The sequence below is a fragment of the Erythrolamprus reginae genome, chromosome Z, assembly GCF_031021105.1.
Source record: "Erythrolamprus reginae isolate rEryReg1 chromosome Z, rEryReg1.hap1, whole genome shotgun sequence".
In the NCBI taxonomy this organism is placed as follows: domain Eukaryota; kingdom Metazoa; phylum Chordata; class Lepidosauria; order Squamata; family Dipsadidae; genus Erythrolamprus; species Erythrolamprus reginae.
Window position 1 is genome coordinate 89,630,898 of NC_091963.1, and position 27,321 is coordinate 89,658,218.

The window sequence follows — 27,321 nt, forward strand, 5'->3', positions numbered from 1 at the left end:
TACTGGACTCTCCTTCCAGAAGCAGTGGAGAACGGAAGCCTTCATAGTTATATTTTTAAATATGATTCCATCGCGATACCAACTTGAATTTTGGTACAGATGTGGCTAGGAGCATAGCAGACACATGTACATTTTTGAAAACTTTTAAATTAAATGTTTTTTTTGGAAATGCGTTTTAAAATTTTGTGTTTGTGTTTGCATAGGTAAAATATTAACAAGGATACTCTTGTGACATATCTGGTGAAAGCCTGTACAGATCTGAGTAGAATGATGTTTATTTTATTTCTCTATCTTTGTGCTAGCCTGAGTTATGAGAAGAAATGTAAAGGTAGGCATAACCGAAATCCACACTTTTTCCGAACTTTGAAAATCAATTTTTAAAAAAATTAAATCTAGATTTTTTTTCCTTCACATTTTGCATTCTGATACACTATTATCAAATAACAAAATCTCAAAAGAATTAAAAATATAGAGTTAAAAACCATTGGTTCACTTGATATAGAATGACCCAGGCAGGCAGCCTGATATTTATCACCAGTCACCACTACACCAAAGATCAGCATTAAATTCAAAGGTTCCAAGCAGCAATTATTAGATTCATATCTTGTACTCCAGTCCATTTTTGATTGGTTATGTACATAATGACTTCTTTACTGTCGGCACTACTTAAACACTTACTTCTTTACTTCAAAATTCCCTCCAGATAATCTCATTGTCCCTACATAACTGTCCACTCCCATACTGGCCCAGACCGAACTGCTCTCCACAAAGGTAATTGCAAAAATCAAGGATTTTCTGACAAAGTGATTTGCATATACCTAGAAGCTAAACCATTTTTTCAAAATAAATTAAGTTTGTATTATTATTTGTGTCATTTTTTTCCTAATAACCTTGGATAATGGGGTTTGAGCTGGGTTTTTGTTTTGATAAAGTTATTTAATGGTATCTAAAATGCTAATCTTACCTGCTGATGAACAGGCCACAAGTTCTGCTTTTGGAACAAGATCTGAAGATAATTCATACTGAGCTGTGGTTGGCAATGAAGTTTTGCTGTTGCTCGGCGTAATTTCTTTTGTCACCTCTTCTTTGTTTCCTTCCTCTGTTTTACAATTTCCTAGTAAGACAGCATTCGAACCTTTTGAAGATATTATTTCTACTTCTGCTTGTTCAATTTTGTCAAAAAAGTTTTTGGGCAGCCTAAAAAAGAAAGGCAAATTTTTAAAAATGCAGTCACAATACAAATAAGAATTTCGAAAATCAACTCAGCTAGTTTTTCTACTTCTATTTTAAAAATAATAACAATAATAGAGTTGGAAGGGACCTTGGAGGTCTTCTAGTTCAACACCCTGCTTAGGCAAATTGTTCCACTGATTAAGAAATCACTCAGGGCAGTCCTGATCTCCAGGGGGAGTTGATTCCAGAGGGTTGGGGCTGCCATAGAGAAAGCTCTGTTTCATCGACGGGACCTGGAGAAGGCCAACTCTGTGGAACCTAATCGGTCGCTGGGATTCGTGCGGCAGAAGGCGATCCCGGAGATATTCTGGTTCAATGCCATGAAGGGCTTTATAGGTCATAACCAACACTTTGAATTGTGACTGGAAACTGATCGGAGTGTTAGTCTGACATGGGCATATCTGGGAAAGTCCACGATTGCTCTCGCAGCTGCATTCTGCATGATCTAAAGTTTCTGAACACTCTTCAAAGGTAGCCCCATGTAGAGAGCATTACAGTAGTCGAACCTCAAGGTGATGAGGGCATGAGTGACTGTGAGCAGTGATTCCCAGTCCAAGTAGGGCCGCAACTGGTGCACCAGGCGAATTTGGGCAAACTCCCCCCTCCCCAAAGCTGAAGATGGTTCTCTAATGTTAGCTGTGGATCGAGGAGGACGCCCAAGTTGCGGACCCTCTCTGAGGGGGTCAATAATTCCCCCCCCCCAGGGTAATGGATGGACAGATGGAATTGTCCTTGGGAGGCAAAACCCACAACCACTCCATCTTATCAGCATCTTATCAGGGTTGAGCTTGAGTCTGTTGACACCCATCCATCAATGGGTTGACACCAATTTTCTGTCCATAGTAATTTTGTATAAAAAATATAGAAAACAAATTTTATTTTATATCTTTAATTGTGAAGAGTAGGGGGAAATGCAAAAAAAGGTAACAACTTACTTAGATGAAACTGCTTGTGGATGGTCATTACAATCTGAAAACAAAGATATTAATCAGATTTATATCAATAGTAGCTTTGTGTATACTATATAAGATTTTATCCATATTTATTTTGCATCAATTCAAACATGATATAATTAATGCTCCCAACTCCCATTTTCCCCATAACAACAAGCCTATGGGTGGGTTGAGATGAGATAGAGGGACTGATCTAACTTAGCTGTCAATTCTGCCTGGTTCGACTTGGTATTTCATAGGCCTCGCCATCAAAGGCTAGAAATGGAGGGGAGAGGATGTAAGAACAATACATTGGGGAGGAGGAATAATAGGTGATAAAGATCAGAGCTGCCCAGATCCAGTTTGTACCAGCCTCTCAAAGCCAGGTACCCTGAGAAAATATGCAGATTACCCCAAACAAAAAAAACACCTATAGGAATGCATTAATTTGCTTAATGACCATCATATTAATTAAATGACTGCCACAAAAAAGACATAAAATCTTTATGATTTGATTAATGGTGCCTTGGCTGACCATGTCATGAGTCTTACAATGAAAATTCCAGGCTCCAATACAGTTGTTAAGGTAAAGATTACCTGTAAAGCCTATTCATTCAGTCCACTTTAGGCACTTGCACCCAAATGGGGTCAATATACCCATTTGGGTGCAAGTGCCCAAATATATTGCTCAACTTTGCATAGTATTAAACTCTGGCTGGCCAGACTCTTTGGAAGTGAGAGTCAGAGCCTTTTTTACTGTCCTAGGAGGAATTAAAACCAGTTGCTCTTTAGGAAGTGGATAGGGACCTTAATGTTTTAAGCATGGTCCTGGGCCCATGCCTGATTGATCAAAGCTTCCTAAGAAGTTATATGTGATTAATGCTTATTTGCTAGAAGGGTAGTACCACATAACCTGAAAGAGGCAGTAGCATTACACTTTTCTCAAGAGGCCATTTTTAGACCTCACAATATTAGACAATTTTCGTTCAGTTTCCAACTTTCCCTTTTTAGGGAAAGTTGCTGAAAGGTTGGTTGACTCATAGCTACAAAGGTCTCTGGATGAAGCAGATTATCTGAATTATTTTCAATTTAGGTTCAAGAAGGGCACAGCATTGAAACAGCATTGATTGCATTTATCATTGACTTTTGGAAGGTAAGGTGGGAATCATGCAACCATTCTGGCCCTCTCAGTGATTTTCAATACCATCAACCATGTATCTTTCAAGACCAGCTTCAGGGATTGGGAATGAGAGGCACTGTGTTAAAGTAGACTGCAGTGCTTCTCAAATAATGCGGTGGACCTCCCTGGGGGGGGCACGGAACAATGCCGGGGAGGGGGGGGCGTGTGTGACCTCAGGAAATATTTGTGGTCCCTCTCAGTTGATTCCCCTAACCAAAAACATGCTCCACTGAATTCTGTGGGACTTACTCCCAGGTAAGTGGATAGTGTAGCCTTTCTCAGCCAATAGTTTGATTGCAGCTTATAAGTAAAATAATAAATATTAACACTATAGTTCCATTGGGCCCAGATCAGAGAGTTGGGACCCTCCAAAATGATTACTTCTTCCGGGGGGTGGGGCGTAACAGAAAATAATTGAGAAGCACTGAAGTAGAGGAATGGTTCTCTTCCTTCCTCTGCTACATTCAGTTAGTATTGGTAGGGGAAGATAGTCAAACCCTGCTATGTGGGATGCCTCAGGGATTGAGTCTTTTGTCATTCTTTTTAATACTTACTTTAAACTATTGGGGGGAGGTGTCTAGTATATGTGAATATGTTAATGAGACCTAATTATATATCTCTATCCCTAGCTGGGCAGATTGCAGGCAATGTTCCCTCTATTTTTTTTTTTTATATGTGCTGAAAAATATAGTGTCTGAGCAGCACATTTTCATGCCTGAGCACCTGACTTTTTTTCACAGATGACGCCCAAGTGTTATTGATTTCACAAAACTTCCTTTGCAGAATCTGTTCAGAACTGTTGTCTGGGATTGCAGTTCGGGATTGTTTTTATTTTGGTGTGTACTTTTTCAGCACACATCTCCAGGCACTCCTTGCCCCCCCCCCGACTCCTTTTGCAGTTGCGCCTCCCAGCCGCCCTCCCCCTCACTCAGACAGACAGCACAACACTGCCCCGCTGCCTTGCTCCCAGGTCAGGCAGGTGAGGGCTGCGGAGGGGGAAGCCGGTCTTGGGAGGAGTGGAGGAGGGATTCTCTCCCTCCAAGTGAGTTGAGTGGAGGAGAAATGGCTCCCAGCTCCTCCATGGAAGGAGGAAAGGTGAAGAGCAGCAGCGGTGAAGGGGCAAACTTGAAGGCTCTTGGAAGAGGGGAGGAGGGTGAGAGGGAGGGGAATCTTTATTATTTATTATTATTATTATTATTATTATTATTATTATTATTATTATTAGATTTGTATGCCGCCCCTCTCCGTAGACTCGGGGCAGCTCACAACAATAACAAAGACAATGTAAGAACAAATCTAATAATTTAAAAAACACTAAAACCCCCATTATTAAAAGCAAGCATACACGCAAACATACCATGTATAAACTGTATAGGCCCGGGGGAGATGTCTCAGTTCCCCCATGCCTGATGGCAGAGATGGGTCTTAAGAACTTTACGAAAGGCAAGGAGGGTGGGAGCAGTTCTGATCTCCGGGGGGAGCTGGTTCCAGACGGTCGGGGTCGCCACAGAGAAGGCTCTTCTCCTGGGTCCCGCCAAATGACATTGTTCAGTCGATGGGACCCGGAGAAGGCCAACTCTGTAGGACCTAACCGGTCGCTGGGATTCGTGCGGCAGAAGGCGGTCCCGGAGATATTCTGGCCCGATGCCACGTAGGGCTTTAAAGGTCATGACCAACACTTTGAATTGTGACCGGAAACTGATCGGCAGCCAATGCAAGCCACGGTTGAAGAAATGTGGGCGAATCTTGGAACCCCCATGATGGCTCTCCTGGCTGCATTCTACACGATCAGAAGTTTCCAAACACTTTTCAAAGGTAGCCCCATGTAGAGAGCGTTGCAGTAATCAAACCTCAAGGTGATGAGGGCATGAGTGACTGTGAGCAATGACTCCCTGTCCAAATAGGGCTGCAACTGGTGCACCAGGCGAACCTGGGCAAACGCCCTCCACGCCACAGCCGAAAGATGATGTTCCAATGTCAGCCGTCAATAGAGAAGGACGCCCAAGTTGCGAACCCTCTCTGAGGGGGTCAGTAGTTCCCCCCCCGGGTTATGGACAGACAGATGGAATTGTCCTTGGGAGGCAAGACCTACAGCCACTCCATCTTGTCTGGGTTGAGTTTGAGTTTGTTGACACCCATCCAGCCCCCAACAGCCTCCAGGCACCGGCACATCACTTCCACTGCTTCGTTGACTGGACATGGGGTGGAGATGTATAACTGGGTATCTTCGGCGTATTGATGATACCTCACCCCATGCCCTTGGATGATCTCACCCAGCGCTTTCATGTAGATATTAAATAGCAGGGGGGAGAGGACCGACCCCTGAGGCACCCCACAAGGGAGAGACCCACAGGTCGACCTCTGACATCTCCACCCCATGTCCAGTCAACGAAGCAGTGGAAGTGATGTGCCGGTGTCGGGAGGCTGTTGGGGTCTGGATGGGTGTCAACAGACTCAAACTCAACCCTGATAAGATGGAGTGGCTGTGGGTTTTGCCTCCCAAGGACAATTCCATCTGTCAGTCCATTACCCTGAGGGGGGAATCACTGACCTCCCTCAGAGAGGGTCCGCAACTTGGGCGTCCTCCTCGATCCACAGATAACATTAGAGAACCATCTTTCGGCTGTGATGAGCGGAGTGTTTGCCCAGGTTAGCCCGGTGCACCAGTTGCAGCCCTATCTGGACTGGGAGTCACTGCTCACAGTCACTCATGCCTCATCACCTCAAGGTTCGGCTACCTTTGAATGTTCGGAAACTTCAGATCGTGCAGAATGCAGCTGCGAGAGCAATCATGGGCTTTCTCAGATATGCCCATGTCACACCAACACTCCGCAGTCTGCATTGGATGCCGATCAGTTGCCGGTCACAATTCAAAGTGACCGGCATGGCATCGGACCAGAATATCTCCAGGACCGCCTTCTGCTGCATGAATCCCAGAGACTGATTAGATCTCAGAGTTGGCTTTCTCCGGGTCCCATCAACGAAACAATGTTGTCTGGCGGGGCCCAGGGGAAGAGCCTTCTCTGTGGCATCCCCGACCCTCTGGAACCAACTCCCTCCGGAGATCAGAACTGCCCCCACCCTCCTTGCCTTTCGGAAACTCCTAAAAACCCACCTCTGCCGTCAGATATGGGGAAATTGATTCCCCTGGGCCGATTCATTTTATGTATGGTTTGTCTGGGATGCATGACTGTTTTTTATAATAAGGGTTTTAAACTATCCTTTTTTAACCATTAGATTTGTACTATAAATTGTTGTTGTAAGCCGCTCTGAGTCTCTGGAGAGGGGAAGAATACAAATCTAAATAATAATAATAATAATAATAATAATAATAATAATAATAATAATAATAATAATAATATTGTTGTTGTAAGGATATATAATTTGAACAACTATTACCCTTCTCTATATGATTTGTCCCCCTTGATTGGTATACTGGAAGGTGTTGGTGTTTTTATTTTTACTTTTTTAAAAATTTCTTTTATTTTTTAAATTCCTTTTTAATGGACATTTACTAATAAAAAAGGTTAATAAATATATATAAAAATTGAAATGGAAGACATGTGGAGAAATTTGAAATATTACAGCCTAATTAACTTGACACATTTAAAATTTGGATCAGCTTAAAAGATATTTTAGTGAATAGCATATTAATACAATATAAGAAATCTGAGCAGCTATTTATTATCCAGATGGCAAAAGTAAAGGAGGCAGCATTGGATTTGTATACCATAATTTTTAAAATTGAATTATTGATGTATTTAAACAATTTGATGTTGTTGGTACTTTACATTGTACTGTGATTGGTAAGAAAATAAAAAAAAATTGAGGGGAAAAAATAACGAAATGGGTCTATAATTTTGGATTGAACAGTTCTATTGAACAGTTCCAGCAATTTTTTTTCATATACAGTGGCCCCTCATGATACGAACTTAATTGGTTCCAGGAGGAGGTTCGTAAAGTGAAAAGCAAATAATGCGTGCAAATCCTTCAGGAAAATCCCAAACTTTAGAAGGGAGGCGAACAGAGGGCAGGGAGGAGCAGCTAAAGGGGGCGGGTGGAAGAAGCAAGGCTAGGCTAAAGGGTGAGTGGGAAGGAAGAAAGGCAAGGGGGGCGCCCCTCCCTTTTCTTTCTTAAAAAGACACCGTTTCAAGCTGCCCCTCCCTTTTCTTTCTTAAAAAGACACCGTTTTAGTGCTTTTGCAAGCATGCAAAATGTTTACTCCTCTAAGCTACCCCTCCCTTTTCTTTCTTCAAAAGATACCGTTTCAAGCTACCCCTCCCTTTTCTTTCTTCAAAAAAGGGGGGGAAAAGAAACCCCTTCATCCCAGCAGCAGCTGCTTGGGTTCGTAAGGTGAAAATAGTTCGGAAGAAGAGGCAAAAAAATCTTAAACACCGGGTTCGTATCTTGAAAAGTTCGTTAGATGAGGCGTTCGTAAGATGAGGTACCACTGTATATTAATAAACGTTTTATAAATTTCAACCGGAAAGCCGTCCGGTCCTGGGGTCTTGTTGTTTTTTTGTTTTTGCAGTGCTTTCTGTATTTCTTCTTGTGTGATATCTCTGTTTAAGTTTGTTCTCATATCATCAGTTAGAATGGGCAGGTGCTGTTTTACGAAATAATTTCTAGTCTCTACCTCACTAATTTACTCTTTTTTATATAAGTTTTGGAAGAAATTTTGAATTCTTATTTTTTTTCTTGGCTGAATCCTGATGTCGCTGTTCCTGATCATCTGTAAATTGCTGAATTACTCTATTGGCTTTCCTTTTCCTTAATCTATAAGCTAACTATCTCCCAGCTTTATTAGCATATTCAAAATAATTTTGCTTCATTGTTTTTATATTTAAAGCTAATTCTTCTTGATTAATTAAATTTATTTTATGGGTTATTAAATCTTTTTCTGTTTGTAACTTTTTATTTTCAGGATTTTCCCTATATTGATTTTCTATATCTTATAATTATCTTTGCAATTTAATTATTTTCTCTTTATGTTTTTATTATTTTTTTTCTTATTTGATAAGTAATAGATATGCCTCTAAAGTACACTTTCATCGTATCCCATTCATTATAAACTTTTTCCTGTAGTATATTCGAATTTAAAGTCCACCTATTTTTACCTCACACTGAACTTTAATAAAATCAAAGAGTGGTCTAACCATTTGTTATCCTGTATCTCCATATTCGTAATCTGTGAAAACAAAGTTAAATTGGTCCACGCCATGTCAATACGTGACCATGATTCATGTGGATGTGAAAATAATGTATATTGCCTACTTTTAGGGTTCAATTTTCTCCAGACATCATACAGATTGAGTTCTTTAATCATGGTCATGCCCGAGCTTGGAAGTCTCCTTTTAATGAGGTTTTTACTTTTCCCTCTGTAGTCCAAATTAAAATCTATAATTGCATTAAAACCGCCCAATATACAAACATTTTGCCAATTAAACTCATTTAATTTTTTGTGTAATTTGGAATAGATTTTTTTTATTTATTCGGGGCATAAATTCCTACTAGCAATATTTTGCCATTATCTGTACAGATTTCCACCATTAATATTCTCCCTTCGGTGTCTATATATTAAATTTGGATTTAAATTTTCTTTGATGTACATAACTATGCCTTTTTTCCTCATTTGTACAGAAGTATAAAATGTTTTCTGCAATTTTGGACATTCCAACAATTTATTATATATTTTTTTATATGCGTTTCCTGCATACAAATGATATCTAAATTTGATTTACCCATATCTAAAAAAAACATGTTTCCTTTTTATTAATGAATTTAAGCCATTGATATTTACTGATAGAATTTTTATTTCACCCTCTCTAAAATCTTTATTGACTATTCAATTTAAGGGCACCCCTTGATCTTATCCCAATCGGCATCCTAGCCCTAGCACCTTCTCATTCATTTCTGTCAAACCCTCCGGATTCCCTAGCTTCCCCTCCCTCAATTCTCAGTTCTCTCGATGTTTCTTCTATATTTTGATTTCCACCTTCTTCTCTATTAAAGCCTTCATTTTCCATCCATATCATTTCATGTAATTCTTGTGCTTTGTCCACCAAGTCTATCTTGTATCTTTTTTCTTTCCATGTTACAAACATCCCCCCTGGGATAAGCCATCTAAACGGGATGTTATTTCGATTTAACTGTATTGATAAAAATTGATACCTACGTCTCTTCTCTCTAATCCTAAGGGGAATTTGCTTTAGAATTAAAATTTCTTTTCCCTTATACTTAGAGATTCTTCTCTATGTTTAGAATCTCATCTCTTAATATTCTCTTCAGCAATCTAACATGGATTTCTCTTGGGTGTTTAAATCTTCTGGCATAACTGATGTTAATTCTAAAGACTTCATCAATTTCCTTAAGCATTTCTTCTTTAGATCTATCAAGTACTAGGCCAAAAATGTCTGCAATCAAATCTGGGTGGTCTTCGTCTCTAAATTCTTCAATATTTTGAATGCGTAAATAAAATGCAGATTTTTCGAGCTCCAGATGGAGTATGGCCTCTTCCAAATTATTGTTGATAGCTTCTAGTCTCTCTTCTGTCTTTTCCACTTGCTTTTCAATTACTTCAGTCTTTTTCTTTACTATTTCTATTTCTTATTCGTTTCTTGTTATGGCGTCTTACATTGCTCTGACTCTTTCGTCTATTTTACCCATGTTGGTCTTCAATTCACTAATCTCATCTCTCACTCTGTCTATACTTTTAGTAATATTGCCTTGGTGATGACGTATGACGTCATCGGGTGGAAAAATCGCGATATAGCGTTTCGCTAAGAACGAGATCGCAAAACTCGAGGGATCACTGTATACTATAAATACTCTGTAATTATGTTCTATAAGTAAGAAAATTATGAGTAAGTAAATTATTAAATTAATTAATTTTCCCCAGTATTTGTCAAATATGCTATTATTTAAAATGTACTAAAATTGACTATATAATTAATAAAGAGTAATAAATTGATTATTTCATTAATAAAGAAGTGAATAGGAAAATAGTACAGTGGTACCTCGGTTTTCGAACGCTTCTCAGTTTGAACAAATCGGTTTTCGACTAGGAAAATCGAAAAACCTTTGCCCTGCAATTCGAACAAAGCTTCGGAATTCAAACAGCCGAGCCGAGCCAAATGGCTTTCGTTCAGCAGGGAACGGCGCATCTTGCCTGCATCATGATTAGGAGTCAAGCTGTGCTCGGAGGGGGTGTGCTCGGAGGGGGTGTGCTCGGAGGGAGTGTGATCAGAGGGAGTGTCGGAGGAAGCGTTTTGCCTATTTTTGTCTATTTTTCACTTACTGTATTTTGCCTATTATACTTATTGGACACTTAGACATGGGTCCAAAGAAAAGCAGTACTGGAAAGAGAAAAACTCTGAGGACAACGATTGAACTAAAAAAAGAAATTATTGCCCAATTTGAAAAGGGCACACGTGTCTCAGATCTCGCTGTCAAGTATGGCATGCCCAAATCAACTATCTCAACATTCCTGAAGAACAAAGAAGCTTCAAAGGCTGCTGATGTTGCAAAAGGTGTTACATTGTTAAGCAAGCAAAGGCCTCAGGTAATGGAGGAAATGGAGAAGCTGCTCCTTATATACATTAAAGAAAAAGAGTTAGCAGGTGACAGTATCAATGAAGCTTGTATTTGTGAGAAAGCGCTACAAATACACGATGATCTTGAGAAACAAAGTCCTGGTACAAGTAGTGAAGGTGCTTTTACCTTTAAAGCCAGCAGGGGTTGGTTTGAGAAATTTTGAAAGCGAAGTGGCATACATCATATAACTAGGCATGGGGAGGCAGCTAGTTCAAACCGGAAGGCAGCTGATGAGTTTGTCAAAGAATTTAGAAATTATGTAAGTGCAGAAGGGTTTGCTCCTGAGCAAGTGTTCAATTGTGATGAAACTGAATTATTTTGGAAAAAAATGCCAGCCAATACATACATAACAAAAGAGGAAAAATCACTGCCAGGGCACAAGCCTATGAAAGACAGGCTCATTCTTTTGTTTTGTGCAAATGCAAATGGTGATTTCAAGGTTAAACCCTTGCTTGTTTATCATTCCGACAACCCCCGGCCCTTTAAAAGGCACAATGTAATGAAAAGTAAATTGGGTGTGATGTGGCGGTCAAACACAAAAGCTTGGGTTACCCGACAATTCTTCACAGAGTGGGTGCGTGAAGTTTTTGACCCTCGAGTGAAAGAATACCTAACAGGAAAAAAAATGCCTTTGAAATGCCTTTTGGTGATGGACAATGCCCCTGCTCACCCCCCTGCTTTAGAGGAAGACCTAGTTGATGACTATAGCTTCATCAAGGTGAAATTTTTACCCCCGAATACAAGCCTATTCTTCAACCCTTGGACCAACAGGTCATATGTAATTTTAAGAAACTGTACACAAAGGCACTCTTCCGGAAGTGCTTTGAAGTGACAAATGACACACAGCTAACTCTGAGGGAATTTTGGAAAGAACACTTCAACATCCTGAATTGTGTGAATTTAATTGACACTGCTTGGAGTAATGTCACTCATCGCACATTGAATTCGGCATGGCGAAAACTTTGGCCAGAATGTGTATCAGAAAGGAACACTGAGGATTTGGAACCTGACCCAGCTCCTGTCATTGATGATGATGTTGCTGTGATTGATGATATTGTGACCATGGGAAAAAGCATGGGGCTTGACATTCAACAAGAGGATGTCAATGAACTTGTGGAAGGTCATGCTGCCGAGTTAACCACAGAGGAATTGATGCACCTACAACAACAGCAGCAGAAGGATATGGTCGAAGAAATATCTTCTGAGGAGGAGGAGAGAAGGACCGTTGTACATACCTGAACGGTCTTCTCGATGCACGGGAAGGAGAGTCCAACATGGGTAATTACCAATCCTATTGGTAGAGACTGAGTTAATTTAAATATTTAAATACGAGGTAGTCACCGCCCCTTAGCAGCCCCCAATACCTCAGTTTTAAAAACGAAGACAGTATAAAGGTAACACAATTTATTGAACTTTAACCATAACAATTAACTTTAAACCTCGCAAACCCAAATACTCCGGCGACCTGGCAACTACGCTGGGTGGGTTTGGACTCTCCTTCCCGTGCATCGAGAAGACCGTTCAGGTATGTACAACGGTCCTTCTCCACTGCACTGGGAAGGAGAGTCCAACATGGGATATACCAAAGTTCACATCCCCTGGGAGGGAAAAGGCTGTGCCACGGTCGACGGAGAGGAACACACTCTTTGCAACACACGCCTCCCAAAAGAAGCTTCAGTCGAAGCTACAAAGTCAAGTTTATAATGACGGATAAAGGTTGTAGGCGAAGCCCAAGTCGCTGCCTTACAAATGTCCTCAATAGATGCTTGGGTATTCCATGCCGCAGACGTGGCCGCACTTCTGGTGGAATGCGCAGTTATCCCAGCCGGAGGAGATTGAGACCTAGCTTTGTACGCTTCCGCAATACAATCCCTAAGCCAGCGACTAATGGATTTCGATGAGACCCCAAGTCCCATAGACCTTTGAGCAAATGATACAAACAGCCTCTCAGTTTTCCTAAACTGAGCAGTCCTTCTGATATAAATCTTTAAGGCTCTCCTAACATCCACCTTGTGCCACCTCAACTCCAAAGGATGTTGGCCATGTGTACAAAAGTCAGGAAGGACCAATTCCTGTGATCTGTGAAATCCCGAGTTGACCTTGGGTATAAAGGTCGGGTCCAGTCTCAACACAACTCTGTCCGAGTGGAACACGCACAAGTCCGATCGAGTAGACAGAGCCGACAATTCGGACACTCGGCGCGCTGATGTGATCGCCACAAGAAATGCTGTCTTAAATGTTAGCAGTCGAAGCGGAATAGACCTTAGCGGCTCAAAGGGAGGTGCAGTAAGAGCTTTCAACACGAGAGACAAGTCCCAAGTCGGGAACCTATGTATCTGAGGTGAGTGGGAGTTGACTGCTCCTTTAATAAAATCCCGTACCCAAGGGTGTTGTGCTAGGGAACGAGATTGAGGCACCTGCACAACGGTCGCGAGAGCAGCTATCTGCCTTTTCAAGGTATTTGGTGCCAAACCTCTATCAACTCCTGCTTGAAGGAACTGTAACACCAGAATAACCGAGGCGTGTTGAGGGTCAGAATGCTGCTTTAAGCAAAATTTACAAAAGGCCGCCCATGTAGCCTAGTAAATCCGTACCGTAGACGAACGACGAGCAGCCTGCATAGTAGATACAACATTGTCCGGTATGCATTGGTTTCTCAATCTGATCCTCTCAAGTGCCAGGCGGTCAGCTGGAACCATTGACGGTTCGGATGACAAACTGACCCCTGGCTCCACGATATGTCGCAATCTGGAATCCTCCACGGGGGAGACACAGAAAAGGCTATCAGATCTGCAAACCAAGGGCGTCTCGGCCAATGGGGAGCCACCAATATCAACTCCGCTGCTTCTCGAACCATCTTGTCCAATGTTCTTTGAATAAGGCATGTTGGTGGAAATGCGTAAAGCAGATCCTTGGGCCAGGGAGACAACAGGGCATTGACCCCTTCCGCCCTTGGCGTCGGGAACCGGGAATAGAACCTGGGCAATTGGGCGTTGTCCGGGGTTGCAAATAGATCCACTGATGGAAAACCGAAGCAGAGGACTATGCTGTTGAAAAGAGCCGGGGCGAGTCGCCATTCCGAAGGATCTAAGGTAGCCCTGCTCAACCAGTCCGCTTGCACATTGCTGGTCCCCGCAATGTGTTCCGCCGTCAATGAAGCCAGATGAAGTTCGGCCCAATCGAAGAGAGCCGTAGTCTCGATCATGAGACGCTGTGACTTCGTGCCCCCTTGATGATTTAGGTGGGCCCTGGTCACCACATTGTCTGTTAGGACCAGTATGTCTCTGCCCTGAACCCAGTAAGTAAAGGCTTGAAGTGCCAGAAACACTGCCCTGAGCTCCAGGAAATTGATGTTGATAGGAGTCAGGTCGTCTTGAGACCATAGTCCCTGGGCCATATGAGGACCCATGTGAGCCCCCCAACCAGACAGACTCGCATCTGTGGTCAGAACCAAGCGTTTGTGACTGTGGAGAGGTGAACCCCGGAACAACGCCGGGGACAACCACCATCTCAGTGATTGTCTGACATACGCTGGAATCCTCACCTTCCGGTGGGAATGGCTCACCTTGTTCTTTTGGTACGGAAGGAGGAACCATTGGAGACCCCTGATGTGGTGCCGAGCCCATGGTACAATCCCTATGGATGATAATAGAGTCCCAAGTACCTTGGACAACATGGCCAGCGACACCTGATGTCGACACAGATTGCTGACCAGTCGCCGAATGTTGAGCAGCCTTTCCGGTGTCAAAGATACCGTGTCTTGAGTGGTATTTATAATAGACCCCAGATGCTGGATGCTTGTAGAGGGAAGAAGATGACTCTTCTCCTCGTTGATCGTATAGCCATGTCGCTCCAGGACGTGCCGTGTGAGAGCCAAATCCTGTTGTGCCTGGGGCAGTGACTTGGACATAACGATGATGTCGTCCAAGTATGCCATCACCCGCACAGACTGGGCCCTGATATGCGCCGTCAAGATGCCCATCAGCTTTGTAAATGTCCGAGGCGCAGAGGACAGGCCGAACGGCATCGCCCGGTACTGGTAGTGGGTACCGTGTAGGCAGAACCTGAGAAAGCGACGATGGGCCGGCCAAACAGGAACGTGCAGGTAAGCGTCTTTCAGGTCTATTGACGTAAGAAAATCGTGATGACGAATAGAGGCGAGAATCGATTGGAAAGAGTGCATTCGAAATCTCCGATATCGGATGAAGGTATTCAGGGATTTTAGGTTTAGGATCATCCTGAACCCTCCTGATGCCTTTGGCACGAGAAAAACGATGGAATAGAACCCCGTGCATTTGGCATGCTCGGGCACCCTCTCTATCGCCCTTATATTCAAAAGATGGTCTATCTCCTGCTGCAAATGATGTTTTTTCAGCGGATCTCGAGTTGATGGACATTGGACAAACCGGTTTGGTGGGGGCTGAAGGAACTCCAGACGCAACCCATGAGAAATTGTGGCTATCGCCCATTTGTCGGTGGAGATAATTCTCCAGGAGGCACTGAAAAGTTGTAGTTTGCCTCTTATGGGCGGTAGCGAAGCCAAGTCACTTGGAGCGTTTGAAGCCCCTTTGGTTTCCCCTGAAGGGCCGTCTCGCCTGCTGATATCCCCTCGGTCGGTCTTGAAAGGCCGCACGGTCACTCCGAAAGCCTGACTGACCATACTGGCCTTGTTGAAATGGCCTGATATTCTGACCCACCGATGAGGAGGAGTCCCAACGAAATGGCTGGCGACGATTATAGGGGTTAGCCCGACGTTCTTGTCGCCTGTACGCTCTGGGAAGGGACTTCCGTTTGTCCTTGTCCTCAACGAGGACCGGATCCAACGCTTCCCCGAACAGTTTTTCTCCTTGGTATGGGGAGGAAGCCAGGTTCCATTTGGACTTCAGGTCCGCCGGCCAGTTCCTCAGCCAAAGGAGTCGCCTGGAAGCCAGTGAAGTTGCCATCCCTCGAGCCGAAAACTTCGCTGCGTGGAGGGTAGCATCCGCAGAGAATTCCACTGCCGCTAATAATTTACTGATGTCCTGACGTAAACGGCCATCGTCTGGACCTAGACGGGCCTGCACCTCTTGCAGCCATATTATGGAGGCCCGATTGAAAAAGGAGGCAGCCGCGGCTGCCCGAAACCCCCAACTGGCCATTTGATGCGACTTACGCAATAAAATCTCCGCCTTCCTATCCTCTGGTTTTAAGCTATCGCCAGTCTCAGAGGGAACCAAAGCCTTTGAAATCAGAGTCATTACTGGCTGGTCAATGGGCAGAAACTCCAACAGCTTCTCCATATCATCATCCAGAGTATAGAATTTCCTCTCCATGACCGAAGGTCCTTGAACTGCTGCTGGAGTCTGCCAGGGGCGCTTAATACTTTGTCTAAAGATCTCCGAGGATGGCACATGGTCAGTCTCGGGCTGGGGTTCTTTAAAGAGTACCGTAGATGGTTTAGGATCCTCTGTGGAATCTGTAGCTTTGGTAGGACCTGGCAACTCTGCCGTTTGTTTTGCCTTATGAAGTAGAACCTTAAAAAAGGATGCCTTGAAGAGACCCGCTACCACTGGTTGTTCAGGAGCGGTCTCGTCATCTGAGAAATCATACTCTTTCTCGGTGTCCTCTAGCTGGGATGGTTCTTCAACCCAGGACCCCATACCCGAGAGGGGTGGTACTGACCAAGGATTTCTTGTTGGACAAGGATGTCGTGTGTTCTGCACCTTTGCTGCCATCCCCTGCGAATATGCATCAGTAACAAGCTCCTGTAATGCTGGTGACATCTGTTGCCAGGTGTCAGGGTGCACTCTGAGCCCAGCTGCAGTGGGTGTAAAGGTTGCTGAAGGCCCACTTTTTAAGGAATGAGTAGCAGAAGCAGGCCTAGGTTGATTGAGGCCTGATGCTGAATGAACAGCTTGAGACATAAATGGGCTCTGCCTTTCTGGGGACCAATCCCTTTCTGACAAGGTCTCCGCTGGTCTCATCCCAGAATGAGAAGCTTGTAAATCCCTGGCCTGGAACACCAACTGCGCAGGGAGAGGCGAGGCAATTCTAGGTGTCAGAATGGCTGCCTCCAGCCTCTGCTCCAATGCCTTAATTCTTCTCTCTGCCTCTTTAAGAGATGAAGATGGAGCCTTGGATTTGTCTTTGGGCTTAGGCTTGCCCTTATCCCTGGGCACCACGCTGGGGGAAGATACTTTTTCAGGAATTTTATCTTCCATAGCTACTTACAATTAACAGTTGTTAAATTGAGTAACAAAGGCCTTAAGAGTCACGGAAGAACGTATGCTCACAACCAACTCTCACAAAATGGTGACTAATCACCTCAGAGACTCACGCCTGTGCCCTGCAGCCTTAATTCTGCCTGCTGATTGGACGGCAACAACCGTTTCCTTTCCAGCAATGGCGGGCGCGGGAAATGTCGCCCAAAATGGCGGTTCCGCGATCTCGCCGCCTCTTCCCTTCGGGGTTATCTCTTTCCCCAGTGGAGGGAGAGAGCCCACCGTCCTGCCTTTTAATGCCTTCTTCGCCGATCAAAGCGGCTTTCAAGGCTTCCGGGAACGGCGATCACGGCGGCGGCGCGGCGGCTTTCTTCCTCACCGCCGAATAGCTGAGAGGCGCTGGCCCTGCGCCAAGTCCTTTCAGAGCACAGCGAAGCCGCTCTACAAGCCTCCCAGTGAGGGGGACGGACCCCCTCACCTTTGGCCGCCAGCCAGGTTTGGCCACTGAGGCCAGTGACCCCAGGCTGGGTTGCTCCTCGATAGGAATTGTACCCGCTCAGGGAAGGGAAACCCGAGGAGGAGAAGCGGTGGGGGCGGTGTCCACGGAGGACAGAGACCCCTTCCACGACTTTCCTCTTCAATCTTCTCAATCTGTAGTGAAAGAGAAAAAACAAACATTAAACAGGTTATTTTATTAAATTATTACTACTACTTTTTTCAGAGGAAAAAACTCAAGTCTCTACTCTTAGACTGAGTTTTTAAAACTGAGGTATTGGGGGCTGCTAAGGGGTGGTGACTACCTCGTATTTAAATATTTAATTTAACTCAGTCTCTACCAATAGGATTGGTAATTACCCATGTTGGACTCTCCTTCCCAGTGCAATGGAGAAAGGAAAATGTTTCAAGTGGCTTAATTCATGAAATGTGTGCTAAATGGGCAGAAATAGCAAATTTTGCTGAAAAACATCACCCTGATAAAGTCCTAGCAAATAGAGCAGTGAACATTTTTAATGATAGTGTTATGTCCCCTTTCAGAAAAAATTTACTAACAAGACAAAAACAAATAACAATTGACAAGTTCTTCCATAATGAAAAGAGACAGGCAACTGCAGAGCCAGATTCTCCTGAGCAAAAAAGACAAAAAACAGAAAAAACACCCAAAGGGAAGTTACCCCGTTTCTATGGAAGGGGAATCCCCTTCAAAAGAATAACAATCCCCTCCTCCCTCCACATCCATTCCTGTATGCCATCACAATGCAGTCACAAAGGTATGTAAACTGTATTTGCGGATGCCTGTCTGCCTCTTCGGGAGTCAGGAATAAAGGGGGAGGGCGGATCGCTCGTGCGTTGCCTAAACGGCTGCAGTTTATTTCTTGTAGTTTCGGTTCTCGACCAAATCGGTTCTCGACCACACTTTTGGAACGGATTATGGTCAAGAACCGAGGTACCACTGTATATAGTAATATATAATAATATATAGTAAATCGCTTAAGTCAGTTAAATATTAAATGTCTAATAAATATCTAGAATTACAGTTAGTTAAGATTTCAAAACAATTAATTAGTAATTAATAATCGAGGAGTTGGACAATTAATTAACCATTAAACAATTAATTATTGACAGGTATTTTCACTATAAAAATACAGATCTGAAGAGAAAATAAGAGAAAGTAGAAATATAACTTATTTAAATCATTTAAATTTGCTAACTTAAAGGTTCCATAAATCCCAGGGAGGTGCTTCCCCTTCTTCTTCTCTTTTCTCTTTAAAGGGGGGTGCTGGGTCTGGATATTGTTGTTCACCTAATTACATCAGAATTTCAGCAGAAACAAATGTTCATAAATTTAATCTGGAAGGGCTAGACTCCCCATTTTCTACGTTTTAAAGTCCAGAGGCAAAGTCCGTATTCTAAAGTCCAGGTTTAAAGTTGTAGATCTAAAGAAAGGTATCTGTAAGTTTTTATTTATATATCTGCTTTCTGGTAACCGTAATAAAATAAGTTATATCCAACAGAGGTTTTTAAGTTCAAAAGTTTGGGGTTCAAAATTCCTTAGGTTCTTTCAAGTTCTTTAAATTCACAGTCAGTTGGTTAATTTAAAGTTTAATCTGGTTCAGTCTGAGGCAATTTAATTCAGTTAAACAAGTGAGCAAATCAGGAAAATCAAATTAAGAAAGTCAAGCAAATCAATCAAATCAGTCCAGTTACAAATCAAGTAAACTACTGATCCAAATAGGTCTTCAAATAATCACACACTTTTATATTTAACACCTCATATAAGTAAGGTACCTCCAAGGTCTTCAAAATTCGTCAAAGAAAAAGAAAGCAGGAAAGAGAAGGGGGGGGGGTAGTCAGCAACAAGCCTCTGTAAAGTTCCATTCTGTTTCGTTTTCAAGAGGAAAAAGAAAAAAGTTCCTCCAGGCACACCACCACAATCTTGCCATGTAACAATGCACCAGACCTCTGTTTTTAATAAGCTCCAACACTCACGTTCAATCTTAAATCTCCGGTCACTTCTCAATGCATCACGTCGTAGTTTTAGAAAGTTCTGACACTTCCTCCTCAATCTTCGATCACGTCTCGATCTCGATTACCTCTCACCAATCTTCATTCTCGCAAAGTATAATCACTTTCTTTTAACATTGTGAACAATTGCCGCTACCAGGCTTCGTTTAAAATATTATTCTATAAGTTTTTGCAAAAGGATAACTCATGTATTTCAATATGGAATCCGCTCCTCTCCGACTTAATGTTTGGTGGTTTAGCGTCGCACCTTACTGTCGGCCCTTTTGAAAGTAACCAACTTTCTTAAACTTGATCCAAGAGCAAACCAGGTATCGTACGGGAGATTGCCTTTCTCCCTCCGACACCTTATGATCTCCTCTCTCAATCGGCCCCTCTTCCTTGAGTGGACCTTGCCCCAAAACGGCTTCAAGAAGAAGAGACAGCATGGGAGAGCTACTCACCGGCTGTGCTTAGTGGCGCGATGCTGGAACCGGAGTAATTTTTACCCCTTTTTTCTAGTATGATTTTCCCTGACTTTTAAACATTTTAATAGTTTGTTTTGCCCCCTGATTTATTCCATTTTTCTCACTATTTCCCTGATAATTCCCTGATTTCCCTGTTTTCTGTTGTAAGTTATCCTTGTCAGTCTCAGGACATGCCTGATTCTGAGGACAATGAGCCAGGTCCCTCGGGTTATCTTGGGTTAGGGAGGCTGACAAAGGATTTGGAAGCAGAGAGTGAGGATGATAGTGATGTGGGAGTGCCAGAGGGGGCTGATGTGACAATGAGAAGTTGGTTCTTATCAGATAGTGAGGTAAATGTATAAGGAGATGGTTAGATCCTAGCTATCGAAGAATGATAAAAAGAAGAGTACAAGGTAAAAAGTATTAATCCATATGAATAGCTCTGTGGACTGTCAGATGTCATTTCCAGGCTAGAGCGGGAAGTGAAAGAGGAGTCTGACAATATTGTTGAAAAAGAATGGTGGACATCTGTGGTGTTCCTGAAATTAAAATGTGAAAAACCTATGCTGTGCCTTCCAAATGAGACAGAAACTGCAATGTTAAGTTTATTATGAAGCCAGTAAGCCAAGTGAACTAAAGTGGTGATTTATAGCTCTCTTATCTCTGAGCCAACTGAGAATAGGAATGTAGGGTGCTTCCCAGAGCAGTGAAAGTATTTCAAGTAATAGAATATGCTTCAGTCTTTATGCTTGCATCTGAACTTGCTAAAGTTTCATGTATCTAATATGGTGTGAACTTAAATAAAAGAGTATTGTTCCAAAGAGTGGATTTTTGAGTCTTGAAAAAATACTGGAATTGTGCCTAAAACATACCCTGATATATGTATATATTATATATCTATATATAAATATATGGATAAAAGGAAAGATATAAGTTTAAGAATAGTTCCAATGTTGGAATGAAGTCAGGATTTCTCAACATTGTGTCTGCTTACCATAAAATGGATCAAGATTAGATATACTTAAGGAAGGATAAAAGGGAGAAAGAGCAAGTAGAAAGGAAGGGGAGAGAGAGGATGGGAGTAGTATGTAATATAGAAGTAAAGCAGATGCTAGATAAAAACATAAAAGGAGCAAATTAAGGATATATGTTTATGATATTTTGGATATAAATGTATAATTATGAATATCTTGATAATATAATATAAGTATAGATGTTTGTGTAAGTTTGGTGAAAAAAAATAGAAAAAAGCCAACTTGTTGGTACAATACCATACATAGTCACAAACTGAAGATTTACTATTACCCAATTTCATAATTTTCTTTTTAATAAAATTAATATTTAATAAAATTCAATTAAACCAATTCAATTAGCATATTATCACTCTCTCTTCCGAGTGTTTTAATGTGGTACTCTCGGGTTATTTTTTTCTTCAATCAAAAGGCCATGGCATTGGATTTATTTCATTGATTTTGCTTTATAATTTTAATATTGTGAAACCTGAAAAAGAGATGGTGTGTTACATTAAAAGCCTATAACAAGAGGAGGGACTACCGGGATCTAAATACAAATCAGAAATTTCAGAAATGACAATATTGACTATGTCCATTAAACATTGCTTCCTTCTACAATCTAACTAACTGGATCTAGCCAGTACATGAGAAATTTTATAAATAAAGTCAAACTTAAATGCAGCAGATATTAACTATCAGATTTTAAAGGTTACACATCAAATTACAAATATAACAAGCACAAAGGAGTTTTCCATACCTTGTCCTTTCTTTTCATCTAGAAGTCTTGTTTCTATCTTTCTTTTTTTGAGGCATGAAGTGTCAGTAAATGATTTGGATGTAGTATATTTAATATCTTTTAATGATTCAAGTCTCTAGAAAACAAATTAAACCAGCAAATAAAATATCTGAGGATTACTCCCAGGGCTCAAAATCATAGCAGAAATATCAGAAATACTAATACCAGCAATGAAAAAGTGCAACTGAAAGAACCCTTATGCAGTCATGTAAAAAAGTGCAGCGTCTTTGAGTTCTACTCATTTACATAGTAACACACAGTAAAAATCAGCTGAACCCTAGCAGTTCTTATAAATAGAAAAAAATACTTCAAATGAACAATACTTGATATATTACAGCATGATATTTATTCTTTAAAAAGAAATCCAAAATGGAGAAGCCATATATGAAAAAGTATGTATACCCTTTACTGCTTCCATTGGTATAAAGAGGCTAAATAACACCCAGATGCTGCTAATCAAATGCTGATTGTCTTCTTTAAAAATTGAAGTTTTAGGAGTTTTCTGGTTTGCACTACCAACATGAACAGGGCGTCCAGGGAGAAAGTTCCCTGATATTTCCCTGTAACTTGCAATTTGTTACGGCGTGGTCGTAGATGATGTTATACCAAATGGCTAGGCTGTGGAGAAATATCAGTAGCTGAGGAAGCAAGTTGTTGCCACAGTTATGCTAATTTTTGCTTGACTCTGTCAGGCAGCGCAATCAGTTTGGTTTTTTTACATGATTTTCCCCTGACTTTTAAACATTTTAACAGTTGTTTTTTATTTATTTATTTATTTATTACTTAGATTTGTATGCCGCCCCTCTCCGAAGACTCGGGGCGGCTCACAACACGTGGAAACAAATCATAAATAATCTGACAATTTAAAATATTTAAAGATTTAAGAAAGACCCCATATAATAACAGACATACACACAAGCATACCATATATAAATTAAACATGCCCAGGGGGAGATGTTTCAGTTCCCCCATGCCTGACGGCAAAGGTGGGTTTTAAGGAGTTTACGGAAGGCAGGAAGAGTAGGGGCAGTTCTAATCTCCGGGGGGAGTTGGTTCCAAAGGGCCGGTGCCGCCACAGAGAAGGCTCTTCCCCTGGGGCCCGCCAACCGACATTGTTTCGTTGACGGGACCCGGAGAAGGCCCACTCTGTGGGACCTAATTGGTCGCTGGGATTCGTATGGCAGGAGGCGGTCTCGGAGATATTCTGGTCCAATGCCACGAAGGGCTTTAAAGGTAATAACCAACAGTTTATTGTTTTTTTCACAAATTCTCGGTTAATTTCCTGATGTTTCCTAAATCACCGATTTCCCTGATAATTCCCTGATTTCCCTGTTTTCCAGGTTTGTTGGACATCCTGATATAAGACTCATGCCCCAAATTTCCTAGTCATACCACAAATATAATGATTTAACACAAATAGACATCACTGAAGACAATGCTGAAAAAGCACCGTGGCCTAAAATCTGCTCTATCAATCAGACCTGATGGACATGTGCATACTTCCTAAAAGAGCTGTCCACAGCCATAACTGAACCACTAAGTATAATCTTTGAAAAATCCTTCAGGACCAGTTCCTACCAAACCCATGGTCATCCCCATCTTCAAAAAAGAAGATCCCAGAATAGTAGAAAACTACAGACCAATCTCTCTATGCTGTGTCACATGCAAAGTCATGGAATCAATCATAAACCAATCCATTACCCTCCACCTAGAAACTAACAACTTACTCTCTAACAAACAATTTGGTTTAAGAAAAAAATTATCCTGTAACCTGCAACTCCTACACTGCAAAAACAAATGGACTACACACCTTGATCAGGGCAAATCAATAGATGCAATTTATATAGAATTCTGTAAAGCCTTTGACTCAGTGGTTCACGATAACCTACTCCTAAAACTGAAATCCTAGGGCATCTCTAGATCCCTACGTGACTGGATAACTGCGTTCCTATCAAACAGACAAGTGATCAAAATAGGGAGTGCCCTATCTAATCCTGTTCCTGTTAATAGCAGTGTACCCAAAGGCAGCGTACTAGGACCAACACTCTTCATACTCTATATAAATGTTCTTTGCGATCACATTACAGTGGTACCTTGTCTTACGAAATTAATTCGTTCTGTGACCAGGTTCGTAAGAAGAAAAGTTTGTAAGATGAAACAATGTTTCTTATAGGAATCAATGTAAAAGCGAATAATGGGTGCAAGCCCATTAGGAAAATCCAAAACTTTAGAAGGGAGGTGAACAGAGGGCGGGGATGGGCAGCGAAAGGGGGTGGAAGAAATGGAAGAAGAAATGACCGGGGGGGTGGTGTCCTGGAAATGTAAGGAATAAGGGTGGCTTGCAGGAATGACAGCAGTGGGTCCTGGAAATGTAAGGAATAAGGGTGGCTGGGGGAATAAATGGCAGTGGGGGTCCTGGAAAGTAAGGAATAAGGGTGGCTGGAGGAATAACTAGCAGGGGGGGGTCCTGGAATGTGAGGAATAAGGGTGGCTGGAAGAATGACAGCAGAGGTCCTGGAATGTAAGGAATAAGGGTGGCTGGCGGAATAAATGGCAGGGGGTGTCCTGGAACGTAAGGAAATGGTGGGGGGAGGAAGAAATGTGAGTTTGGTGTCCTGGAAACCCCTTTTAAGGAAAGGAGGCATGTGTAAAAAGAAAAGCCATCGGGGTTGGGAGGGAGGCAGCAAGAGAGGGAAGCCACAGGGGAGGTTCTCTCTACTCGCAAGCCGGCTGTATGGGAGGGGTGTGCTCCTCCTTGCCACCTCAGATTTGCTTTTTTTTTTGAAGCCTTAAAGTTTTGGCAGTGAATGTCCTCCTCTTCTTCCAGGACCCCCCCCCCGCTGTCATTTATTCCTCCAGCCATCCTTTTTCGGTACGTTTCCAGGAACAACCCCCCCCCCCCGTCATTTATTCCTCCAGCCACCCTTATTCCTTACATTCCAGGATACACACTCCTACCATTTATTCCTCCAGCCATCCTTATTCCTTACGTTCCAGGACAACCCGCCCCCCCCCCACCACCATTTATTCCTCCAGCCACCCTTATTCCTTACGTTTCCAGGGGAAAAACCCCCCGCCATTTATTCTTCCACAGGTTCCCTTTCCCTGCCTCTACAAGCATTCCATTAGCGTTGCTTCATCCCCCCGTCACACCAGGGCGGCTGTGAAGAGCTCCTTGGACCCGCCATTTTCTAGCAAATGGGATGGGGGGAGACCCCGCACGGGAAAGCCTGGCTCCAGTTCCCTTTCGATCATCAGAGCCTGCTAACTTAAAATTGCTTGTTTTAGCCGCTGCTTGCAGCAGCAGCTGGGAGAGAAGTGAGGATTCGTAAGACGAAAATGGTTCGTGAGAAGAGGCAAAAAAATCCTGAACACCCTGTTCATATCTTGAAAAGTTTGTATGAAGAGGCGTTCGTAAGACGAGCTATCACTGTATAAGCAACTGCATTCTCTTTGCTGATGATGTAAAGCTCTTCATCACCGCCAAAGACCTTGACTTTGTGTCAGAATGGTCAAATATCTGGCAACTCCAAATCTCAACCAACAATTGGCAAAAAGAATCAGAACACCAAATACAAGCTGAATAGACAAGACCTTGCAGACAACCCTTACTTTGTAAAAGACCTTGGAATATCATATCAAACGACCTAAGTGCCAAAGCCTACTGCAACATCGCCAAAAAGGCTTCAAGTGTTGTTAACCTAATCTTACGTGGCTGCTTCTCCAGTAATATCAAACTACTAACCAGAGCATACAAAACTTTCACCAGACCAATCCTTGAATACAGCTCATTTGTCTGGAACCCACACCACATTTCAGACACAAATACATTAGAAAGTGTCCAGAGATACTTTATGAGAAGAACCCTCTACTCCTTTACTCGCAATAGAATATCTTATGCAACGAGACCTGAAATCCTAGGCTTAGAAAGCTTAGAACTACATCACTTTCGACACAACCTAAGTGTAATTCATAAAATCATCTGTTACAACATCCTTCCTATCAATGACTTCAACCACAACAATACACGAGCACACAACAGATACAAACTCAAGGTGAACCATCCCAAACTTGACTGTAGAAAATACGACTTCAGCAACCGAGTAGTTAATGCCTGGAACTCATTACCTGACTGTAGTTTCATCACCAAACCCTAAAACTTTACCCTTAGACTATCCACTGTTGACCTCACCTGATTCCTAAGAGATCAGTAAGGAGCATGCACCAGCGTGCCTAACATTCCTATCCTGATGTTTCCCTTTTATTAGTACCAGTGATGACCTGGCACCAGAATGGTCAGGTGGTCCATTCTGGTAGCAATTTTCAGGATGCACATGCAGTTGTGTGTTCCCGATGCACGCACATGTCCCCTGCACGAGATTTGGCTGCTGTGCAGCAGGAGAAATCTCATGCAAGAGCACGCGAGATTTCGGAAACATATATGTCTCTTCTTTTAAGAGGGTGGGAGGTCCAGGCTAATTAGGCGGCCTGTGTCACATGGCATGTTCTTAACGCGGTGAGGTAGAAATAAGAGGGTGCTGCAGCTGTTGACCCCCTTCTGGAGGGAGGGTCAGAGAAAGGAAGGCGAAGGAGCAAGCAGATGGTGGCCTCTTTCTAAAGGTAAAATGGGCGCCGGAGGCACCTGCATTTGGACGAGGTGGGGGACAGGATTGGGCGGGCTGTGAGTGGTGGGGATGTGGAATTAGTAAGGGGGAGGGGGGCAGCCGGAGGTCTCTCACCTGTGCAAAAGTAGGGTGGGATGCCAAGAGGGAAGAAGAGGAGCAGGAGGCACGTTGCTCTCTGATGAAGTTGCCTAGCAAGTATTTTCTGCTATTTTAAAAGAAAATACAATAGCACTGGGCCTCTTCAGATCAAGCATTTATTTTAAAAAGCTTCTTTACTTTGTTAAGTTGTCTAAAATAATAATAAAACAGTCTTTTGAAAATAAATCTAATAATTTGAACATTCTATAGGCATTTAGTTATTCACTTACCTCCTTGAAGCAAAAACAAAAACCCAGCAGCCAGTTTCACCACAGTTTGATTAGAACAAGAAAATAAAATTCTGCCTTGCCTCTCCCTGCAATTTGCCCTCATGCAGCTTTACTTTCATTTTCATTTTAGCAGGCAACTTCAATCTATTAGCTCAGTGTTTCCCAACCTTTTGTGAGCCGCGGCACATTATTCATATTTTCAAAATCCTGGGGAACACTGAACGGACGGAGGGGGGGGGGGGCTAAAGAAAAGTTTTGACAAAAAAAAAATCTTCCTCCATTTCGCTCTATTTCTCCCTCACTCTTTCTCTCTCTTCCTTCCTTCCCTTCTTTCTCTCTCTCCATCCCTTTCTTTCTTCCTCTCTTTTTTGCTCTCTTTCTCTCTCCCTCCTTCCCTCCCTATATGTCTTTCTCT

The 27,321-nt window shown here is 42.5% G+C and overlaps 1 protein-coding gene across 1 annotated transcript in view; it reads right to left on the bottom strand.

Moving 5' to 3' along the window:
* ZNF830 (zinc finger protein 830) overlaps positions 1-27,321 on the bottom strand; it is a 63,670-nt gene that overhangs the window by 26,328 nt on the left and 10,021 nt on the right. The window contains exons 3-5 of the mRNA XM_070728897.1: positions 21,875-21,989; positions 2,169-2,202; positions 965-1,197 (exon numbers count right to left, since the gene is read on the bottom strand). Coding sequence (XP_070584998.1) covers positions 965-1,197; positions 2,169-2,202; positions 21,875-21,989 — 382 coding nt within the window. The remainder of the gene's footprint in view (positions 1-964; positions 1,198-2,168; positions 2,203-21,874; positions 21,990-27,321) is intronic.